The 23,197-nt window shown below is 35.4% G+C and overlaps 1 protein-coding gene across 1 annotated transcript in view; it reads right to left on the bottom strand.

Annotated features, from left to right (window-relative positions):
• The window catches only part of LOC123310202, a 66,785-nt gene extending 55,797 nt beyond the window's left edge, over nucleotides 1-10,988 (bottom strand). The window contains exons 1-3 of the mRNA XM_044893637.1: nucleotides 10,782-10,988; nucleotides 2,005-2,185; nucleotides 65-492 (exon numbers count right to left, since the gene is read on the bottom strand). Coding sequence (XP_044749572.1) covers nucleotides 65-492; nucleotides 2,005-2,042 — 466 coding nt within the window. The 5' untranslated portion in view covers nucleotides 2,043-2,185; nucleotides 10,782-10,988. The remainder of the gene's footprint in view (nucleotides 1-64; nucleotides 493-2,004; nucleotides 2,186-10,781) is intronic.
• Between the last annotated feature and the right edge of the window lie 12,209 nt (nucleotides 10,989-23,197).

Genomic DNA, 23,197 nt, shown 5'->3' with positions numbered 1-23,197 from the left:
GATTTGAAATCGGAAATTACATTATGAGAGTCTCTCCGAGATTTCGAACTTATACTTCTTATACCTGAATCTGCACTTGATTCCCTTCGTTTTCTGGTTGAAATCGATGTTGGAGGACCACCTCCATCTGTGGTGGTTTGTCGTCCCCATGGTAATGATCTTGCTAGATCGGCAAGGGTTTCTCGACGACATAGTTGCTTTTGCTGTTTTTTAGATGTGCCACTCCACTCCCTGAGCAGATCTGTGAGCTGCGCCAAGGAGCTCCTTCTGCGTCTTGCGGTCGGGGGAGGAGAGGTTTCTTGATCTAGAGGTGGCGAAATGTTGCATATTTGCGTTGAAGAATCTCTTCTTCCTCCGAGACGTTGTCGTATGGTTGATTCCTCGACTTGTTCTCGTACCAAATCGTCCCAGCCATTTCCACCTTGCCAGACGAGTCCAACTTGATGAGAGAGTATGGGCAGGTTGCAAACGAAGCAAATCGCCGTCATTGTCCTGAAAAAAATTCAAGTAGAAAAAATTCGGTCTCTGGGAAAGTTGAGGAAAACCGTCTAATGGTGGGTGCAGAGTCAACTTCGTATATTAGTGCAATTTGCGCATGCTGAAGAATGAAAGTGACGTCACTTGAAAATGATATTTCGGTCAGATATATTCGAGACTGAATGATTTTTTTTTAATTTTTAAAAACGGGTTTGTGAGTTAGTAGTTATCGATGGAAAAATTCAATCAGAACTGATAGTTTCTTATTTGTTCTATAATTAAACCGAAGTCTGTTCATTGCTAACTGACATGCAACTTCGCGTTTGGTGTGTATGGTGAAAGCAATTAGTGTTTGAATATGGAGTTAGCATTTCAACATTAAAGATGTAGAAGGTGTAATGAATTGAGCACTTCCCAAATTGAACCTGTTAACAATCAATATTGATTGGTTGCGGTCCAATTTTTTGAAGTGGAGAAAGCACAAACGAATATCCATTTCATTACTTAGAAGAGTTAAGACGATGAAAACTGTTCATGAATATAACTCGTGAAGATATCGACTGAGTATTTCCGTTTCCTTTGAGCTTTACGCATTCTTCTTTGAAAAAACAAATTTTATTTGCATTTAAGTCCATAATTACCTAACTTTTTTTTAATTTGAAATAATTCAGCACCTACTCATTTCGTATATCATTGAAGGAATGAATGCAATTTAAAATGAGAACATTACTTCTTTAAGATATTTAGGCTCAACTTTTTGAACATTCTTCTAGGATCGTCTTCCTTTTTATGAAAATATTCAAATTTGATATAATTAATACAATACAAACTATTTATTGTATTTAGTACCTGATCTCAATAGTATTGAAGACACTGATGGATATATTCCTTTCAAACTTTATGATATCTTGTTATGAATATTGTATGGGACACCCAACTCATTTTAATTTTTTTACCTACAAAATGATAATACGCGGAAATATAAAAATAGGACAATTCGGTTACTGTTTATCAATTTATACGGAGAAAATTGAAACTACTTTTCAAATAATGAAAAATTTGGAACTAATAAGTGTTTCAAAGGAACGAATGAATGAAATTATACTTCAGAATAAAATGTAGAAATTCTTAACTTCCAAAAATGTTGAAAAATGAATTTTTAACCCACACAAGATGTAAAAATTCGTTAATACAATACAGTGTTTTAAAATTTGTTGGTGGAATTACATACATCTAATTCTTTTTATTTCTCATCTCTTCGAATATTGTGCTCGTTTATCTTGTTCTTTGTGCTCTTTCAAACCAGTTTTATCTAGTATAAATGAAAATTATCAATATGGAGCACATTTTTCTTCAATATTTATTGAAGTACTTCATGATTGCGTTCTATACAAGTAACAAAATGTTTCTGTTAGCAACAAACAGAACCTCCTTGTCTCGAATACACCTGAACCAAAAAATACTTGATACATAAAAACCCAGTTCAAAATGACCAGACGGCCCTGGAAAATTATAACGAGTGCGGACCTGTAGTGCCGCAAGCGCGGCGAAGGTATCTGTGCCATGGCTCATTCTGGATTATCTTCACTGTTTCGGCAATTTACAACAATCTTCTTATCTTCTCCTGCCTTCAAATGCTTCACCACTCGCTTCTTCAGCTGATCGACGCCTCGATCTCATGGGTGACGCCGGTAAGACTCTGTACATCCTGCTGAACACCAAACACTGAATTTCTGCTCATATTTATACAATAAATTGAAAGAAGACTCAAGTTTAGAAAAGATTATTTCAAACCATTGATCAACAAACAATTCGAAGATTCTAAATTTTTTTCTCAAGGATAACGTTTGCTGACAGATTGGTGTTTCCAATTATAAAACAAAAGAAAACTTGATTTTTTTATAGCAATATATCAGATATCACTAAATTTCATAGAAATCTGCTTATGCTGAGGGCAAAGCCAATGATATTACATTCTGAAAAAAAGACAATTATTCCTCCAGAATTTTTTTTTATTATTTCTTCAATCAATGAAAATTTGCAGACTCTGGCAACACCAACTAGTTGACTGAAAAGTCGCCTGGTGTAATTGCCTCTGAGATAAATTGTTTTTATATAACTTGCCCCGTAGATCGTATGCCTTGGCTATAGTTTGTATTTTCTTGTTATATCATTCGTTTTTCCATTTGTTTTTGTTTTCAAATGACCCTATAATATTTGCAAATTTTGAAGAGGTTTTTCCAAATTCTCACATTCGTTAGTAGGAATTTTATTTCAGACATTGCATTTGGTTTAAAGGCATCTTTTTTCCTAAAACTCTCACATCGAATTTGACACTTAATCATGTAATGGTAAAATGTCTGTTTTCTTCAATGATCCTTAAATTCTAAAATAAACCTTAACCCATTCACTTAACAGTTCTACTAACTCAGCTATGATTTCGGTATCAACAACGTTCAGAGGACAATAAACTAACATTGACTTGATGTGGCCCATACTTGATGAAAATTTATACTTGAATTAAGAACTGAATAATATGATTTTCACTAATATCTTTTTTATTTCAAAGCCATACATGATTTATGTGTATTTGTTTATTCGATGTATTCCTTGGAGAATAATTATTGAACATTTCATTGAGGTATTTATTGGGGTGCTCTAATTATTCTCCACTTGTTTGATGTTGCCGTCTATGTAAAATGTTTATTATATTTTCATCATCATAAAAAACCTTCATTATAAAACAACGCAAACCATCTTTTCTCTATCAGAAAAGAAATGTTACGATGTTGATGATGATTATTTTCATCAGATAACGAACAACCTCCAATATTACACACTCCAGTATCTGTGAAGGAGTATTCTTGATATTTGATGAAAAATTGACTGGAAGTAGAAACAAACTCAACGAGTTTCCTCATAGCTTACGCTTAATGAACACTGCACTGAATTTCAGCCCCTCTGGTTAACGTCTGAAATTTTCAGATTCCTTTTATGCAGACTTCAATCAGTTTCCGCGACTGATATTAACTTTGTGCATACCCTGGTCCGTATAGACATTTCATTTCCGACGTCTTTACCCATTTCGCTGATTAAATATTTCTTTTGAAAAGTTTGTTGAGAATATTCAATAATATAGCTAATGGACAGCCCTCGGTATTTGCATCACGGTGCCAACAAAAATATTGATAGTGGAGAGATTTAATCAAGAAGGTTTCAGGTAGCATCCTTTGCACTCTGAATTAGCCGAGTTTGGGAGAGTTAAAACAGAACCATTTCAATAACTACGAGTCGACAAAAAACGGCTTATTCCACTGAATTTCCGATGAAGAAAACTTTGGAAATGATGGAAAAAAATCATAGCTTCAATCAGATTTTATTCTCGAGGTATTTTGTAAGTAGAATATAAGTGATTTCGAGTGCGTATTTTGCTCCTAGAATAAAGATGACTTCACTCTATGAATTATGTATATACAGGGAGGTTCAAACTCCTATTGAAAATTGTCCTTCAATAGAAACCATTTTTTCCTTTAATACGAACAATTTTGGTATATAAATCGGAACTCAACCTCTGATACTCAATTTTCAATGGCTTTCTTACGATGAATCCTACCCCATTAATTGATTCACTCAATTACCCAGCCCAGAGAATAATTTTACATTGAACGCAGAGAGCTGTAGCTGAAGAAGTCAAAGTTCGAGTCTGTATTGAAATTCCCATGAGCTAATTTCCATATCCGGGCCTCGTAAACTTGTCTGGTGCACCACAGCAATTTGGCCTGTTCAGAAATTTCAACTAGCCTATCTGAGAAACTTTTGATGGATTGGAACTTCATTGAAATGAATGGTTTTGGAAAATTCTTCACGTATCAGGAGATAAAACTTTTGAAAAAATGCTGAAAACTGCATTGGTAAACTGATGAAGTGTCAGCAGCTCACATTTGGGGTGAATAAAACGACTAAATTTCGACATATTCTGCTCAAGTGAAGAACAATTTGATTTAGAAATCAAGGCGCTATCATACATATAAATGTATAAAGATTTCCTTCGAATCAATTCGAAGAAAGATCTTATTTTACATAAAGAATAACGAGTGTAAATCTCAAATTAGTGAGTCAAGTCTATTCAGTTCAGAACCGATTGGAAGTTGATGACGTAGGAGGTGGCCATGTCAAGCTCACTGACAGAACTCGGTTCTGCATCAGTGACATAGCAAGTACAATGGGTAAAGTATTTAAGATGATGATTTAAGATGCCTTGAACTTTTGTGCGAAAACGTTGTTTATCGAATTAATAAGTCGAAGGAAGTGACACCTTAGCTTGAACCCTGCTTCGAATCAGAGAGCGAAGAGTAGGCAGTGTTTTTATTCTCTGTATTCATGAGAATTTATTTATATTTTTCAACAGAATCAGCCCAGGAAAGTGGATCACCTGACCTACCAGAAGAATAATTAGTTTGATATTGTAATTTTTTCGGAATTTGCCCCGATTATTTTGAAACTCGAGGAAACCATAATCCATCCGGTATTCCATTCACTGTCACCTCAAAATAAGTTTATTCTATTTCCTCACAGGCTCCAGTTTATGCGGTCTACGGTCTATAACCTTTCAGGATCTGAAACATTTTTTGCCTCTCGGTCTATGGAAATTGCTCTACTATAATGGCATCTGACGCATCTGTTGCGGTTTACCCAAATAGATACAGTCTCGGAACACTCGGCCCGCTAGAAAAGGCAGAAGAGACCCACAAAATAACCGAGAGAACAAAGGCTCGATTCCTAACAACCAGGATGCAGCTCACGAAAATACCAAGGATATTTTCCTTTAATATTCGAGGCAGTCTAGCCGAGAATTCGATTAGCAATCAGAGGACGACACAAATGAACTTGGAGCTGACGAAGCTGAATAATTTCTTTGTGGAGAGGAAAAAGATAGAGATGGACGGGGAGAGAGCTGGAATATGCTCCGGAATTCCAACGGAAAATATTCCAAGCCTGTTCCATGGAGGCCCCGGAATTTCTTGAAAATTTTGCATCAGCATGAGATTTCGTTACTATACTCGATTGCTTCGTTTCTGTCAGATGGGCTTCAAATCATCAAAATTGTCGCCGAGATATATGTATTCTGTATCCATTTCCTGAAGTTTCGGTTACAGGAATACGGAGAATGCTCTTGCGAATTCACGAAACTTATTTTCTCTCAGAAGAGCGCTTACATCAAGTTTCAAGTTGAAAAATCCATTAACTGATATTCGATCTGATAGACTTATGTATGGGACCCCTCACATTCCTTCATCGGAAGGTATGTATATCGATACATACCTCGATTAGTTGATTTAATATTTTAAATCGAACAGCGGAGCTTGGACTAAATGTTCTGAAACTTGGACATGATTGCTCAAAGTTCTCGTTATCATTCAGCATATTTATTATATTTTTCTATAACGCTACTGTTATGTGATATGTGTATATCGAGGTAGACGATGTCAGTTGGACAGTATTGAATAAATAAATTAATACAGACGTCTTATTCATCATAACATGGCGCAGTCGGTCTATAAATATTGAAAGTAATAGAAATTGGACAGAATGCCTAGAAAAGGTAGTAGAAAATCTTCCGATAAGTTACATGGTGAAGAATCTGTAGAAAATACCGCTGTCGCCCTACTGGAAAAACGAACAGTTGAATCTTTAACACGAATGGAAAACAATTTCAATAAACAAATTAAAAGGCTGGAGGATATATTAAAGAAAGTTGTTTCAACAGATCAACAAGAAGAATCTGTTCATGAGGCGGAGTGTCATCTTGAAGTTAATAACACAGAGTGTCAAGCAAATACTTCGACTTCGAAGAGTAATTTTTCAACGTCAATACGCTTATCGAATATAGTGCAGAGCCCAGAAAAGATGATGGATTCTTTCAGTTTTCTTCAATTCAAGGATTGGCTACCTATATTTCGATTTGATCAACTTATAGCGTTTTCTATTGGTAAAACTAGTGCTGCACTGAATCACAGAACATCAAATGTGAATTAGGATATCTTGAAGTTATTGCACTGTTTTTATAATATGCTCTCAATACGCAGTAATACGCACCAGTTTTACAAATGAAATTTGCTATTATGGCGAATTGCGGTAGTAAAACCAGCTTCAGATGCATTGGAATGATTGTAGTGACATCAAAATATGCACTCGCACTGCACTAGTTGTACCAATAGAAAACGCTATTAGAAACTGTAGCAACCCTCAATGAAAACCTCCTCGAATCTCGAACGTTTAATATTAGTAACGAAGACTTTGTGGACAAGATCAATAGAAATTTTAAGTCATGTAATAAGGCAAAAGAGCTAACTCCTTCTGTGGGTAGTTATATGAAATTCAGAAAAAGTAAAACATAATGAATGTGGTTATATTATAATATATCAGCTTAGGAAAATTTTTTGATTGAATTTTCACTTAGTTGTCTAATTTTATATTATTGTTGATAATTTTACTTGATTTCGAAGGAAATATGAAAAATTACATGCTGAGTTTTTAATCATTTATCATAATAATAATAATAATTTTTTTTAATTGGCCGACAAATGTCACGTGAATCACAATGTTGAAAAACACTCTACACTTGAAAACATTCCTTGGAATCTCCACATCCACATACAGGGTGGTCCAACAAAAATTAACACCTCGATTTTCCCCACATTGAAATGAAAATGTGGAAAATAAGGAGCATGAACTGTCACTAATTTCGTAAGCTTATACGTAGGCTGACTCTCCATTCAAATTTGGCTGAAAGTGAAGGGAAAAGAATCTTTCTTTTGAAATATACGTTTCAGTTCAACTGTTTAACTGCTTCGTCTTCTTTTCTGGTGTCTAGTTTCTTGTTCAATTATGGATTTTCATCAAGTATCGGCCACATCAAACATCAAATTTGTTTTCAATTTACGCCTAAACGAATCCATTCAGGGCTATATGATAGCTATGTAATGGATATTATGGATATTGACAGATAATTTCTGTTATATTCCGACGATGAATGTCATCAAACAGACTATTCTTCCGATATTTCACCACTCAGAAATATTACCATTTCATGGTTACATGAAATTGAAGCTATAATAAAATGTACCAAATGGGGAACAATACTGAAATTCACCTGATTTTTCGATTAATCATTTCGTCAACCTGTTATCAGCAAATCAAGCCGAAACATGTACAAACACACATCATAAAGGAAGACAGCAGTGAAAGGATAAGTAGTATAAATATGAGCAGATGGAAACAATTAACAGGTTTTCTACACACTCATCACTTTATAATATCTTATACGAAATAAAGATACATATCTAATGAAAATCTGAAATTGAAGTTCGGAAACGATTTCGCTCTGAACAACATTTTCATCCCTGTTTACCTTGACATGTGCAGAGGGAATTTATAAATCTGCGTTTCAGTTTATCTGAACTTCTATTTCACGAATTCACTGTTCCATAAACCACACATCAAAGAATATGATATAGGAGGTCGGCTAGGTAATCGATTCTCTATCTCTCTCATTTCCCTTGGATTATTATGAAATGGAGGTGAACCCATATGGTCTTCACCTAATCTAATATATGCGCAAATTAGGGCTCCATGTATGAAATGACTCAAAGATGATTAAACTATTAGGAATCCGCTAACTTTTATTATGAACACAGTCGCAAACTCTGAGGTTTCCTTTAAATGAAATATGAATCTCTTTATAATCATAATTAATTAAACATCACGTACCTACATGTCATTATATTGTACCTCAGTATTGTAATCAGTTTATTCATCGAAATAAACTTTATGATTATTATGATCAAGCTCGAAATTCTAGGTTCTTTCCTGAGCTTAACAGTGTACGATGAGAGTGACAATATTTTCAATGGAATTTCCATAATGTTTTCTTTTCTGACGATCTCAAATTCTTCAATTTACGTAAGGTATTTAGTGATCTCAAATTGATAATAGAAAATTACATAAAAGCCAAATTTATTCAATGCTAAAAAAATTTTGAAAATATCAAACTCAAATTAAATGGCTCTTGAAATTTGGGCATTAACTGACAGTATGAGTTACAGCAAGCTTTACTTAAACTAATATCAACGAGTTTAGATTTATCTTCCTACAATAATCACATTTTTGTCTTCTTCAACGAATTATTTCTAGCTTTATATTTCTGAGTCCTCAGTGCTTTCCTGTCTCAGAAAATAATTTACAATACATATTTTCATTCCTTTGTGAAATATTCATCTGTGAAAATTGTTCAATTCGTAATTCTAATCATCAGGATTCTTATTTTCGTTTTTGTGAAATATTTTATTAACGAGAGTAATTCATTTTATGAATGAAAATTCCACTACATTGAAGTAAAATATTTATTCTCATTCTCTTTTCTTAGTACCTACTAGGTCATGTGTCACTTATAAGTATAGTTCAATTTCTTTAATTGAAGGATTTGAAGAAACCTTTTATTTTCTTCTCCTAATTCAAATTTCAATTATGGTAACGGAGCAATGTATCAAGTAATAGATCAATTGCGTAATAATATCGTTTCAAAGAAGTTGTAGTAACACAGATCAAAGTTACTACGTTGAAAGTAAACTTATCTCTTTAAAAGTGTGTTTATTCAACATTTTTTGGATATAATTCCCAAGAAAAAAGCAAAAAAAAAATTAAAATTCAGGTGAGCAATATTTTTTGCAAAGATTGATCGTTGAAAGTGATGAACCGAAATGCGTTATATTAGTAGCTCATTGATACATCGTTGAAAGGATTTTATAGCTGACTGGTCACGAATGCCCTACATATTTTACGGTATTTTACGTATTGCTTGTGTGAACTGTGAATCCCTACAACGCAAAGAGAACTGTAAGGGTGGTAAATTGTACAGTGTTTTTCAAAAATGTTATTATTTTAACTTACAGCGTATGAAATGTTTCATATTCTGGGCTTATTTTCCAGAAAACTTTCATTTCTTGTATATTTCCAATTCAAACATAACATCTGCTCTGACAATTTTAAGACTTTCTTACGGTCAGTTTATTTGTGAGGGGAATTCTTGATTCGTCATTTGTGTATGTTATTGCAACGGTCCTAATTTTGAATAATGAACGAAATATTTGCAAAAATTTTTCTTATTCAGTGTGCTGAAATACACAAAAGTTTCATTATACACGTTTATTTTATTACTCGTGTATTTGAAGTAATTCTCTTCGCGATATTTAGTTTTCGAAGTATTTCTGCGAGTATGTCTCTCTGAGATTTGATTTGTTAATTTTTCGAATATTTTTGCCCTTCTTGATATTTAGTGACATCGATACGCATCTAGCTGTTTTTGTATAATAGTTAAGTCTGCCAATGAATTCTTTCCGTTTCCGTCGACAACTGAATATCGATGGAATTTGCAACTGTGTACATACCTGTTTATTTGAGCACTGTCGAATTTTTTTTCGAAAGCATTTTTCGTAGCATCGCTATGTATTCGCGTATAGTGCGATTATTATTCATTTGGTATATTATTGCTCATGCGAATTCATTTCTCTCAATAAAACGACTCGAATATGTAACACGACTATTACTAACTAAATCCTAGTTAAATAAAACAAAGGAGAGATAACCAAAATGAGATTTTATTTGCAAGGAAACTTGAAAAGTGTGAGACAAAAATAACATTTAGGAATAACATACTAAGAACTGAATATGTATTTCAACAATAAAATAGATGTGAAATCTTAATTTCAAACTTAGCATTTCAAAGAATTTTATAATGAAGCAACATTTTTTAAACCAATGTTAACTTGATTTTCTTAAGTTTTTTCCATTGAGTTGAACATTCGAAGGTATTTCACATCTATCCTGCGAGAAACGTGATGAAATCGTTTTGAATGTTTTATGAGATCATCAGTGGATTTACTACTTCTTTTTTCTAGCTGTACATTTATGATATCGACAAACTACAATTTAAGAATTAGGAATTAAAAGAAAAATTTCATAACTCTAATTCTCTATATTTAATCCTTGGAATTTTATCGTTTCATCACATTCATCGTATAAATAAGAAAAACAGAAATTACAAAAAATAAAATTTTCACATATTACAATCAAATATCGAATTCATGCCACAGGGGTAGTAGAAATAATTATCGGGGATCAAACTTCACAGTGAAGAAACATGCTGGGGTTTCATATCATAATTACCCAACCGACTTCCAATCGTGATCTATCGAAAGAAAAAAAAAAGTACAACAATTTCACACAAATGAATTCGAAACACCTACTTTATTCAACTCATTTCCCGGCGTATATCAGACGCTGAAGAGACGACGTAGACTGAGGGCCCAGACAGGATCCAGCACAGCTCCCGAAGAGTGTCAGTGGTAACAGGTGGTAAGAGCAACTAGTGTTCACATCCAATATTCCCGGAGGTATCCTCAGCAAACATCCAGCGCGGGATTCGGTGCACAACAGTCACTGTCATGCGTTTCAGATAGGGATGGCTAAGCGTACGCGGAACTGATACTTTGGAACAGGTCCGGCTGGTCGGACTAATGGAACTGATCCTTACTGACAATTTAATCAGGTACGAGTACCAGTCCATTCGGTTCGGATCGCGACCCTCAGTGTCAGTTCGCTGTATCGCTGTACGCGTACGCTCTACTTTGATTTGAATCGAGTCGAGAACGAGCAACGAAAACAGATTCTGGAGTTACGGACTGGAGGACTCGAGACAGAGAATGGACCAGCCGACTTGTTGTTCGACTTGTTCGAGTTCGGATTGTCGGATTATGAATTGGATCGCGGAGTAGACAACTGACGTTAGAGTTTTGGAATAGACTAGCCAATTTCAATATGTCCGAACTAGAAACTGGACTGGAACTGATCTTTGGACTAGTTATATCTCTGGACCGGATCAGGTCGGAACTGATCCATGAAATTGCTTGGATCAGCCATCCCTAGTTTCAGACAGACAACCGCGATCGCAGTTTCAAAATCCTCGGGTAGATAAAGAACATTTTCTCAGCAAACTTTCAAACCTGGCCACCAAGAGCTCTGCGGCTGACCGCCGAATTTCCTCGAAAATTAGCCGGTCGCTCCGACTGGAGTACGGTAGCGGAAACTCTGAAAGAAGCACATCAACTGTCATCCCCTACGCTCAGCAACAGCGCACTACACACTGCCAGCCTGGATCAGCTTCGGTTTTCTACTGAGCACCGATAGAATGCACACGCGTCTTTATTGCCACGCAGATGACGTCAATAACGGCTCAGTCGCAGTCGACACCTAGAGTCGGGAGCGGCGAACTAACCGGCAGCGGCCGCCGACTGAACTCATTTGGCCGGGCTTGACTCTGGAGAACCGCGTTTAGGCCGGGTTTGACCAACTTTTCGCTCCTGCTTCTGGAGGGAGGGCAAAGCACTTCCCCTCGGCACGCTTTGTCCTACGAAGCGTTCTCAACACTTGTCAGGTGTAACAATATTCATTAAAACCGTTTATCTCGACGTGTGCTGAACGTTCCACGTCCTGTTCGCTAAACGAATCTGATGGTTTTCGTCGCTTTAGATGGAGAATTTATAGTTGGGAAACTCCTGAACACTTCAACAAGTTACTCAGGGAATGAAACCTTGCATGATACACTGGTCATGTATCACGGTCGTTAGACCCTCTGTAATGTAGGCTAAAAGGGTTTTGCGAGGTGTGGATGGATGAGCACAAACCAACCAGACCTGGAAAAACTCTGAAGTCATTCTTTATCAGGTTTCACACGAACCAAATACACCAATCCTACTGCAGCAAGGGTAGTTCGATGAACCAAGTTTCACTCAACAAACAAGTTAAGAAGAGTATCTGAGCAATTTTCGACGTGAACGCTAGTGGTTTCTGAATTCGAAGGAGGCTCATAATTCCAAAAGATTACTAGCTGGTTCAACATGACTTCATTGCCAACTTGGACGTGTGGTACAGCACGAAGTAGAAAGTAGGTACATATACTTTAAGATTCGTTTCTGATAGAAACATCAGAGTAGTGTGCATTACATATACTGCAGAAGAAGAAAGGTTACTTCTGGAAATGAATGGTCATTTGGACAGACTCAAAGTGCAGAGAATATGATGCCCTAACTCTCCTCCTGAGATGTTTGTTTTAGTCATTAAAATTCTTGCTAAGAATTAATTCTTGCTCTTGTAAACTCTTATGAGTTTTATAATAGACATTTTTTTATGATTCTACTGCCTTTATAGAACTGAGGTATCATAAAGTATGATAAATTAAGCGGCAAAAGAACTACCTTATATATTACAGACTGCTCGATAAGTGGAGGAGGAGTATGTATCTGTAAAGACACATTGCCAGAATCATAGGTAATCACCTGCCTCGAAAGCATCTCCCACGATAGTTTAGGGTGGAGTAAGAGCAGTTTGAAGTCTAGACAAGATACGGAGGAGCCAGAAATTGCATTGTTTCAGATCAAGTTACTCAGCCAAAAGATAGACATGATGTATTTACGCCCGATTCATGTGGTTGCTATCAAAATATTCATAGAAATCCCCTTAATGGTAAGCCTGCATTAAATAAGTTGATGCAGGTACAAGAATCTTACGATTCAAAGACCCCCCGGTTTCATAAAGCTCGATCGGGGAATCAACGCTTGATTGTCAGATAAACGTCAATTTGTTTTCAATCAATAATTCAGTCATAAGAATTCGGAATTCAATTCTCGAACCAAATTATGATCTATATACATCTATTCAATGATTCTAAAATGCTTCTTGTTCAATATATGTAGGAATGAAAAAGTTTTAGCGATTTCGTTTTTGAAATCCAGTGACTGTCAAATCGTTGATCGGGCAGTAAGAGTTTTATGAAACCCGCTGTAAGAGCATCTGAAACTTTATTCCAAAATCAACTTGATTTGGTTTCGATAACTGAAACATGGCAATATAGCTCTCTTTAGACATGTTGCTTCTACCTTACAATGAGCAGAGTTTATCAATTATTATTAACTTCGTTTTGTCGATGGCTTTCTTGATATGGCTTTCCAAAGTAAGTCCCTTTTCTAGGATAATACCTAAATCATTAGCTTCATCTTTTCACTGGATTAACTCCTTCAACCTACCTATACCTAGATTAATTGTAAGATATATCGCTTGGCTCTTTCCGCCGTGGAGTTTTATTTTCCACTGGATACAGCAGACATTTTTTCTTCGACAGCTTCTTGTGGAATTCGTTCTATGACTTCTCGTTTGCAAAGTTGCATTGCAATTTCAGAGTGAAGAGCGTATAGGGTCAGCATATTTCTTGGGTTTTTTGGTATATCGTGAATATATATTTTATACCTACAGCAGTGACCCAAGTTCTGACCTTCTGGTCACTTCAGCTTCTGTTGGAGCAGCATTATCCTTCCAATTTCCCGTGAAATTGGACTATTCCTCTCATCAAGTTACAAAGTTTGATTGAATATCCAGGACATCTCATCTTATAAATCAATCATTCATGCCACAGTCTGTCGGATGCTCTAGCGACGTCTAGTAAAACAAGACCTGTTGCTTGTTTATTCTGGAATCCTTCCTTTATGTATTCTGTGAGACTCCGTATAATCGCCGCTCTGTTGAATGATCTCTTCTGAATCCGAATTTCTCTTCCGGTAAAAGGTTCAGCTGTTCAGTTTCTTCAGTTCGATTACTTTTTCGACATCTTTACTTAGAGCTGACGATAGACTCATAGGTCTGTAGTTTTGGGATAACCTATTGTCTATGTATGATTTGTTGAACACTTTGATTTCTGCAGTTTCCCATTTTTGTTTTGGTTATTGTTCAGACCTCATTATTTACTTTGTAATATTTGTGAGAGTAGCTATACCTTGTCTAGCTGGAATTTTGTTTCCTCAACGGTGAAATTTATTTATTGAGCAGCCTCTTTATACAATTTCATAATATTTATATTTTAATGAATCAATATCGACAACATTAATTTTTATGCAATTTTCCATCATTATCAATTATCTCCGAATTTGTGTGAATGAAACTGCTTCGATTCAATACAAGAGAGAATAATTCAAAATAATGGAATTAGCGCAATGAATCCTACAATTCTATTGAGATGAGATTATTTTGGCTGTTTTTGAAGATTTCTTTGGTAAACTCTTTATCATTTTTGCGACTATTATTTATCAGACATTTCATGGCTAATTGGTTGAATTTAGTTTAATAAATATTGTCCTTCATGAGATATTCAAGACGTGCTCGTTCATGAGATACTCCCGAAATGGACGAGTCGGTAAGCTGATACACTAAATTCTTGTTGGGTACCAATTTATTGCGGATCGATAATGAATTCTTTAAGTGGGGAGATTGGCGTTATTGATAAAGGATCGTGGTATCATATTCTGGGTACAGGTTGAGATAAATTGAGTAGAGAGGGCCCACAGTCCACAATTATTTAAGTGTCAGCAATATCGTGGCCATGATGATATCAGCTGTCAAATGAGGAAAATAATATCTTAGTTATGTGAATACACGAAAGGAAAGTGTACGATCCATTTTTTCTACTTTGCAAAAAATATTAACCGATTTTGCGGTGTACGAGGATTATATTGAAAAATTCTTAGCCTACTATAGAACCAAACAAAATTTCAATGTCAAAATATTTTATTTCTCAACATATTCTTCTCTTAATTGGATACATTTATTACAGCGAACCTGCAACGTCTCTAGATCTTTTCAAAAAAACGTTTCTTCTTGCTCTGTAAACCAGACCTCCACAGCTTTTATTACCTCTTCGTTGGAAGAAAATTTACGGCCTTTTAAATTTTTTTTCAGTTGAGGAAAGAGATGATAGTCGGATGGAGCCAAATCTGGTGAATAAGAGAGGGGTTCTAGTAATTCAAATCCTAAATCACGAATTTTTTGCATGGCAACATGAGATTTGTGTGCAGGTACGTTGTCCCGCAAAAACAAAACACCTTTGGATAGCTTTCGGGGTTTCAAAATTTTTCCCGTAGAGTGGTCAGCAATGTCGAATAGTAATCTTCGGTTATTTTTCTATCCTTATCCAAAAAATCAATCATGATTACTCCATGGCAATCCCAAAAGACTGAAGCAAGAACTTTTCCAGCAGATTTTTGGACACGAAACTTCTTAGGTCTTGGAGAACCAGAGTGTCGCCATTTCATCGATTGTTGCTTTGTTTCTGTATCGTAGAAACATTGTATAAAGACCACACATACATACAATGGTAGAAATGTACCCAAGTCTCATCCATAGTAACAATTCGGTTTGAGAAGTCTACTACGTTTTCAAATCGAGCACAGATCGAACGCGATGCTTCTACCCTCACACTCTTTTGGTCAACATTCAAACATTTGGGGATCCATTTTGCAGCAATTTTTCCCATGTCCAAATTGACGTGAACTATATGATGAACGCGTTCGTATGAAATATTCAGTGGTTCCGATATCCGTTTTAGCCCAAATCGACGGTCTCATGAAATCATGTCATGAACTGCATCGATATTTTCGGGGACTGACACAGGAACTGGCCTTCCCGATCGGTCATCATCTTCAATGGAAAATTTAACTCTTTTGAAGCTTGCAGTCCAATTTTGCACGCTCGCATACGAAGGACATTGATCACCAAACATATCTTCGTAAATCTGCTTACCTCTTAACCCTTTTAAATACTTGTACTTGATGACGTCTCGAAACTCAAATTTTTCGATTTTCATAATTTCTTTCTTTCTTTCATTGCGTAACTATGGTTTAATTTTCTGACCTCACACGGACACTTCTAATGAGTTATTGTTCGTTGCTATGCTAACGCAGTATTTTTTATACGCATGGAACTGGTCTAGGCTAACTAGATATCAATACATCCCCGTACATAAAATCTTATTCGAAAATTCTCTCTTGAAAATTCGAAGTCTATCCAATTCAGATATTTACGTCAAACTGAATACACGTAAATAATATGAACCTTGCTACAGAGTAGTATAAATACATAATAATAATATAATATACAAGGGTCCCATTATCAGCTACGTTACTTCTGAAGCATGTTATCCAGCTAAGAATCTTATCGTCAGCCTCCTGTATGATGAGAATTGATTTTGTCTTTGCACCAGAGGAGTAACTTTAAGACCTATCTCTGTGGGTAAACGAATATTGACTCTTTGAACATACCACTATCGAGAAACAAGATAATAACTTTCACTTTCACAAAAAAGGCTGTAAACTACATGTATATTCGCCATTATTTTGTCAAAATTTGGCAGAGATATCGAATTGTTTTGTGATAAATAAAAAAATACGGATTTTCACAAGTAGCGTGAACACTTGAAGGAGCTTTTACGAAAAGTATGAAAGGTTTCACGATGTGTTTCATTTCAACACAGCCACTGTAGCACCAAGAGCACTCCGGCTAACTAATTTCTGCCAAATCCAAACAAAATGAACTCCAATGTTGAAAACTTTTATATACTTCCCCTCCTTTATTTCTCTAGTGAGGTAAAATGTAGAAAATAATTTTTATGGAAATTTTTGTTTTTATATCCATCGAGTTAGAGAAGTGTGACGCTCTGTTCATCATTCCCTAGGAAGCGGATAAAAAGCCACATTTACATATTCACACGGCTTTTGAGCATTTCCGAGTCATCTGACTAAATGAAGGATGAGTGGAATAATTCCAACCTCACCACACCGGGTTGAATGATTCACAGTTGCTTTTATAGAAATCCAATTCCTTATCGGAATAGCGTCGACAAGTAGGATCTCGAATTCGAAATAACAGACAATCTCCCTTTATTCCGAACCGTCATTAAAATCCCCTTTTTCCATCTGTTATCTTAAACGTGCCGTTTTGATTCGGAATAACCTCGTTTCCGATGAGACAAGCATCTGATTTTATAACAGCACTTCGATATTCTGGCGACGAAAAAAGCTCCCTAAATTAGAATTGATCTTGCTGCTCTTCAAACCCAACGGATTTGGAGAATGGGTAATAGAAATCCGTTTGTGGAGCGTACTTATTTTGTGAGAAAACTGGAATCGATTCCCTCGAGCGTTTTCTCAAATTGACTACCGAGCAGCAGAATTATTCAATGAATAGAGTCTATTTGCGTGTTCCTTTTTTCATTGATTATAGAAAAATATAGCTTCCTATACGTATTTTTAACTCGTGAAAGTCTAGGTTCCATTCATATAATTCTTGCCATGATGAATTCAGCCTCTAAAAAATTGAGGTTGGTATATCAAGTAGGTACATTATACGTTTTTCATTCCACATCTAGTCTAAATCAACCTGAAGTGCCTCAGAGCAAAAACCCGTTCAAAGTTTATCACGGAACTTCAATATGCAGACGACTTATCGCTAGCAGCTCAGAGGATCTACAGGTAATGTTATAACCTATAAACATATATACGAAGCTTTAGGCCTTAGACTCAATATCGACAAAACCAAAATCCTGCTAATTCCTCCAGAAAGCCTTCAAACACATTTCAGCCTGGAGAATGAAACTCTAGAACAGGTCGAGCAGTTCAAATACTTGGGAAGCTTCATAAACACTAGGGCTAACCTAGACACGGAAATACACAACCGTATCAATTCGGCATCACGGGCATTCTGGAAGCTGAAGGACAGAGTGTTTCAAAATCACGACGTCAATCTGAAGACCAAGACAGCTGTTTACAAAGCAGTCGTCCTTCCAACGCTTCTTTACGGATGCGAAAGCTGGACGCCCTACAGGCGACATATTAAACAGCTTGAACAAACGCAACAACGTCATCTAAGACAAATAATGCACATCAAATGGTTCCACAAAGTTTCGAATGCAGAAGTCTTGCAACGCGCGAGTTGTACAACAATTGGGACTCAAGTAACGAAGGCCCGACTCAGATGGAGCGGCCACATTCTGAGGATGCAAGACACAAGACTCCCCAAAATAGCTCTGTATGTATGAATGAACAGGTCGGTTTTTATTTTAATTAATCATCTTTTTATGTAGGTATATTTGTGTTTGTCTTGCATCTCTACGTATGTAGAGGGTAGTTTCCATACGGCAACCCTTACTTGTTGTGTCAAAATTGGATATACCTCATGTTGCTGTAAATGATTGAAGTTTTCTAAAAACGCTCTCTCATTGAAGGTTTGAAACGGACAAGTTTATCAAATACGGATTTTAATTTATTTATTTCATTTTGATCATTCCAGACGACATTATTCAACCTAGAGCAACAAGGGTAAGTTGACGTGTTTATACATTCAGTGAAATGAAATTTTTGTAACTCACAAGTGAAATAAAATAACAAGAATAGGAGCGAAAAACATCATCTTCCTCATTCTGCTTCGGATTAAATAATGTCCTAGCAACAATCAGTCGAAACGATACCTTTTGTGACATTTCATAAATAACATAATTCTCTGAAAAGTGTAATCATTTGAATCCTAGTCGTAATTGAATAAAATTTTGTATACAACACGTGAGTTATACATTTTTATTCATTTAACTCCCTTGTTGTATAAATAACTATTAAGGTATTATGACGTCATTGGCAAACACTTGACGAATAATTCATTTTACATCCCTCATATTTATGAGTAATAATAGATCTAATACTCGAAATAAAAGTATCATCTCAAATGAAAATCACAATTAAAAAACTAAATGAGCATCCAATTGATTCTTCGATTTTTCATTAATTACAAGCGTACATAAAAAACAAAAATATTAATCACCATTAATGTGTGTTTGTCATTGACCTCAAAATATATGGAATGTTAAAAATCGAATTGAAAAAGTTTGACCATCTGTTACAATGACATTTCTTGTAAAAGTATCTTGTTGATATTTCTTTGGGGAGAAAAAAGAAATTCTGTCATAATGAATGTGCATTTTATGGTTCCTGGAGTCGAGAAGTGCCGCTGGAGACATTGATAGCAGGAAAAACGCACTTCCGAATTGAAAAACGTTTCAATTTACACCAGGAAAAGATGCAAAAAAATCCTGCATACTGCGATAGGAGGTAAATTGGAATTTTTCAATTCGCAGAAACGTTGCCAAGGGGTCCTTTTTGGCTCTCTAACAGCGGTTACCTTGCCGCGTGCAAACACTATCCGAGCATGCTAATATACACGACCTTCACCTGAACCAATTGCTTCAAATAGCATTTTTACTCGCAATTTTACTCTACTCACTAATATGATTCGACAAGCTCATGGAGAATTTTTACACAAAATCATACCTTAGAACATTATTATTACACAACTTGAATGCCAATTTTGAAAATACAAGGTGAATCGGAAATGTCGAGCTATATTTCTGGGGCGTCAAAAAATAAGTGTCGGATTTTGCCCTAGAATTGAAAATATGCAACCTATTCAGAATTGTTCAATATTAATTCGGGATTCTATAAAGAATAGAGTTCGTTTTGCTGTTAACCGTATTAGCCCATACTGTGCGAGTGTTGTAGCTCTTGCTCTTCCAGCCGTTTAGTAGATGCAGCAAAAGTAATACGAAACTCCTCGCGAATCCTGGAGACTGTCAGCAACTTCTTATTGAGCTTAACCTTCGTTAAACAAACACACTAATTGTTTTAGTTCGAAGGCTTCCAAACCCATCTTGAAATCGTGACAATTAATTCACAATTGATACTCCACAACACCGGATGAGATGCAATAGCCCATTATTACTCAGGCGGGCAAAAATATCATACAACTAAAAGAAATGAGTATCTTCATCAAGCCATTGTGTCATATTTTGTATGTGTAATACACATGCCTCCCCACATGGTATGTACTGTATTTTTGGTTTCAGTGCAAAAAGTAAGTTTTTTCTCGAATATACACTTCAATTTTTGTCAGTATATTCAGAAGTACATCCTCAATCGAATGCGTATCGACTCATCATATGATTCATATTCATTATTATATTACTATATATTGAAAATTCGGATTATAATTCTCATTACACTACATTACCCTCTGATAAAAGCAAAGCACATGTGTCAGTTTTCATGATTCAATTATGGATTGATGTTTATTGATGCTGATTTAATAACTTTTGACTGAGTGGAATATTAGGTATGGTTGAAAAATAATTAGAATAATAATATAACAGATCTTTCATAAATCACATATAACGTCACCTTATATTCGTATACAGGGTATTGACAAATTCAATGCTCACCTCTTCTACCTTCCAAGCTAGAGGTGAGTTTTGCCTTTGTAAGTAGTCCACCAGCACCTCCCTCAAAGTCTTTTGTTTCAGATTTATGATAGATAGATATTCTATAATTGCTTGTATCTTCTTTCTTCTACAAACGATTATCATGAAATTTTGAAATCCTTCGTACTATCGTCATTTATTAGATGATTAAATTTCTTCTTATAGCCAGATTGAATTTTTTCATCAAAGAAATTAATGAAAATAGTCAGTTGGCTCTACTTCGAATCGAGAATGTGGTAATATATTAATTATTTAAATTAATGTTATAAGTCCACTGTTTTTTTCTATGAATTGATGGCCTTCGAGAACAAGAATGAATGTACCCAAATTTTCAATACGATTGAATTGAATATTTCACTTCCATCTCGAAAGTTTCAGTTGATAATAAAAAAATCATGAAAAGAATATCAGGAATTCAGTTCATTTTACATTCATACCAGATTGAAAATTATTTCAATTATCATAAAGTTATTTTATTTCATTTTTCTCGGTCAATATAACGAAAATGAGTACATATCGCGAAAAATTAAAGCACTATGAGAAAAATTCCGTTTCATCGATTCCAGATATCAACGCGTTTCCACACCTCTCGATTTTCCCTCAAGAGCTAAATCGTTCCAGTGAAGTGTGTCATATCAGTTGCTCCGTGAACTAGTTTATATGGCTTTATATCCTTTCAAACACAAGTTCGTCTTTCTGCTCGCTTGGTTGCACATTCTCTGCTAACTCACCTGACATTTCAACCTGAGCTGGTTCAACACACACCTGAAGTTTTCAGACGGAAATTATAAATTTTTTTTATTCGGTTGTACCTTCATGTGAATTTGTCCAACCATCGATCAAAATAGAAGGGTGAAAACATTTTCCATCCATACAGGATGTTCCAGAAAGTCTGTATATGATCCTATACTTCCTTATTTCAAATAAAGACATTTTCTTAATCCTCTCTATTCATTGATGTTGTACAATTTTTTTGCCGATACCATTGAAGACTAGGGATCACTTGGCATGAATGGAAGGCAATTATATATTAGAAAGAGGAAGATATGTAAGCAGGGTAGGTAATTGAAGATGAAAGCTCGGCGCATTCGCCATTCCGTGGATAAAATTCAAGAAACCACTACCTCTGCACTATCATTAGATTCTTTCTGCTTAAAACATCAGAGAATTATGAATGCAGTAACAATTGTTCGATGATCCAAAAAAATAATTCCGTCAACCCCTCAACTCTTCAGAGGAAAGAAAATCCTTGTGAAGAAAATTCAAAAAATCATTTATATTTTACAATCTCGATGCAATATACTGATAGAGGTATCATAACATTCATACCACCAGAGAATATTTCTATTGAGCGTTTAACTGGTTTATGTTAGGTGATATCAGCAAGGGATGGAGGAGAGGAACTCATAAAATATTCATTATCCTATCGATCCCATCTTCCAGAGTTATGGTATATTCATTCCACTCGAATTCAGTATTGATATCAAATATCGAAACCCTAGTGATAACAAGACTTTACAATTTAGAAAAAGCTTATGGGAGGGGATGTTAGAGGAAAGACTGGCCAAGTGGAAATAGTGCTGGTACTCCTATTCTACAAGAGATAGGCCAATGACAGGAAGGAGAAGAAAAAAAGTATGAAAAATGTTTGCATCCACACTTGCAAGTCATTACAGGGAAGAGTTTACCGAATTATTAACACATTCGATTATTAAGCGTGCTGATACTCTGCGGTCACTGAATTCAACAGAAGGCCTCAACGAATTTTTAAAGAATGTTGTGGTACCCTAAAATGTACCCTATAAGTCCTATAGGGTATACTATAATAAATCAAGTGGAAATTCATTCAACTTAGGCTCGGTTGTTCAATTCAGGTTTAAGCCGAGATTAAAGTTAATCCTTGATTAACGTGACAGATTTGAACGGAAATGTCAAAATTAATCCAGGATTAACTTTAATCACGAATTGAACAACCGTTAATGTTTAAGTAAAGATGGAGCTAAAATACATCAAATTCATATCTTCTTTTTCAATTATTATGAACAGAAAAGTTCGAAAAGGATATTCTTATTGTAAATTAAGAAAGTACGCATGTATAATTTGGGAGATCGTCCAGCACCCTCTACGAGGAGTAGAGGATGGTTGAGTTTTTTCAAATGGCTACCTCAAGACAAAAATGCATAGACCTTTCGTTGCTGCAATGGGATTTTTTGTTATGGGGACGAAATGGTGAAATTTTTCCTTTTTTATTTATTATGAGCTCAATGAACATATCTACACCTCCGTGTAATAGAAAACAAGTCATTCAAAAATTTATATTTTATACGAAAATTATTACAACATTAGTATTACATAATATTTGGCCCAGAACAAAATATTTGCGATTTGAAGCGATTTTTACTGCATGAACACTTTCTACGAATTTTCCACTTTGTATCGGTGTGTGAAGCTTTGTACCACATCATATATATAAATTCAAAT

This window comes from Coccinella septempunctata, chromosome 3 (assembly GCF_907165205.1).
Source record: "Coccinella septempunctata chromosome 3, icCocSept1.1, whole genome shotgun sequence".
NCBI lineage: Eukaryota > Metazoa > Arthropoda > Insecta > Coleoptera > Coccinellidae > Coccinella > Coccinella septempunctata.
This window is presented reverse-complemented; position numbering and strand designations above follow the sequence as displayed.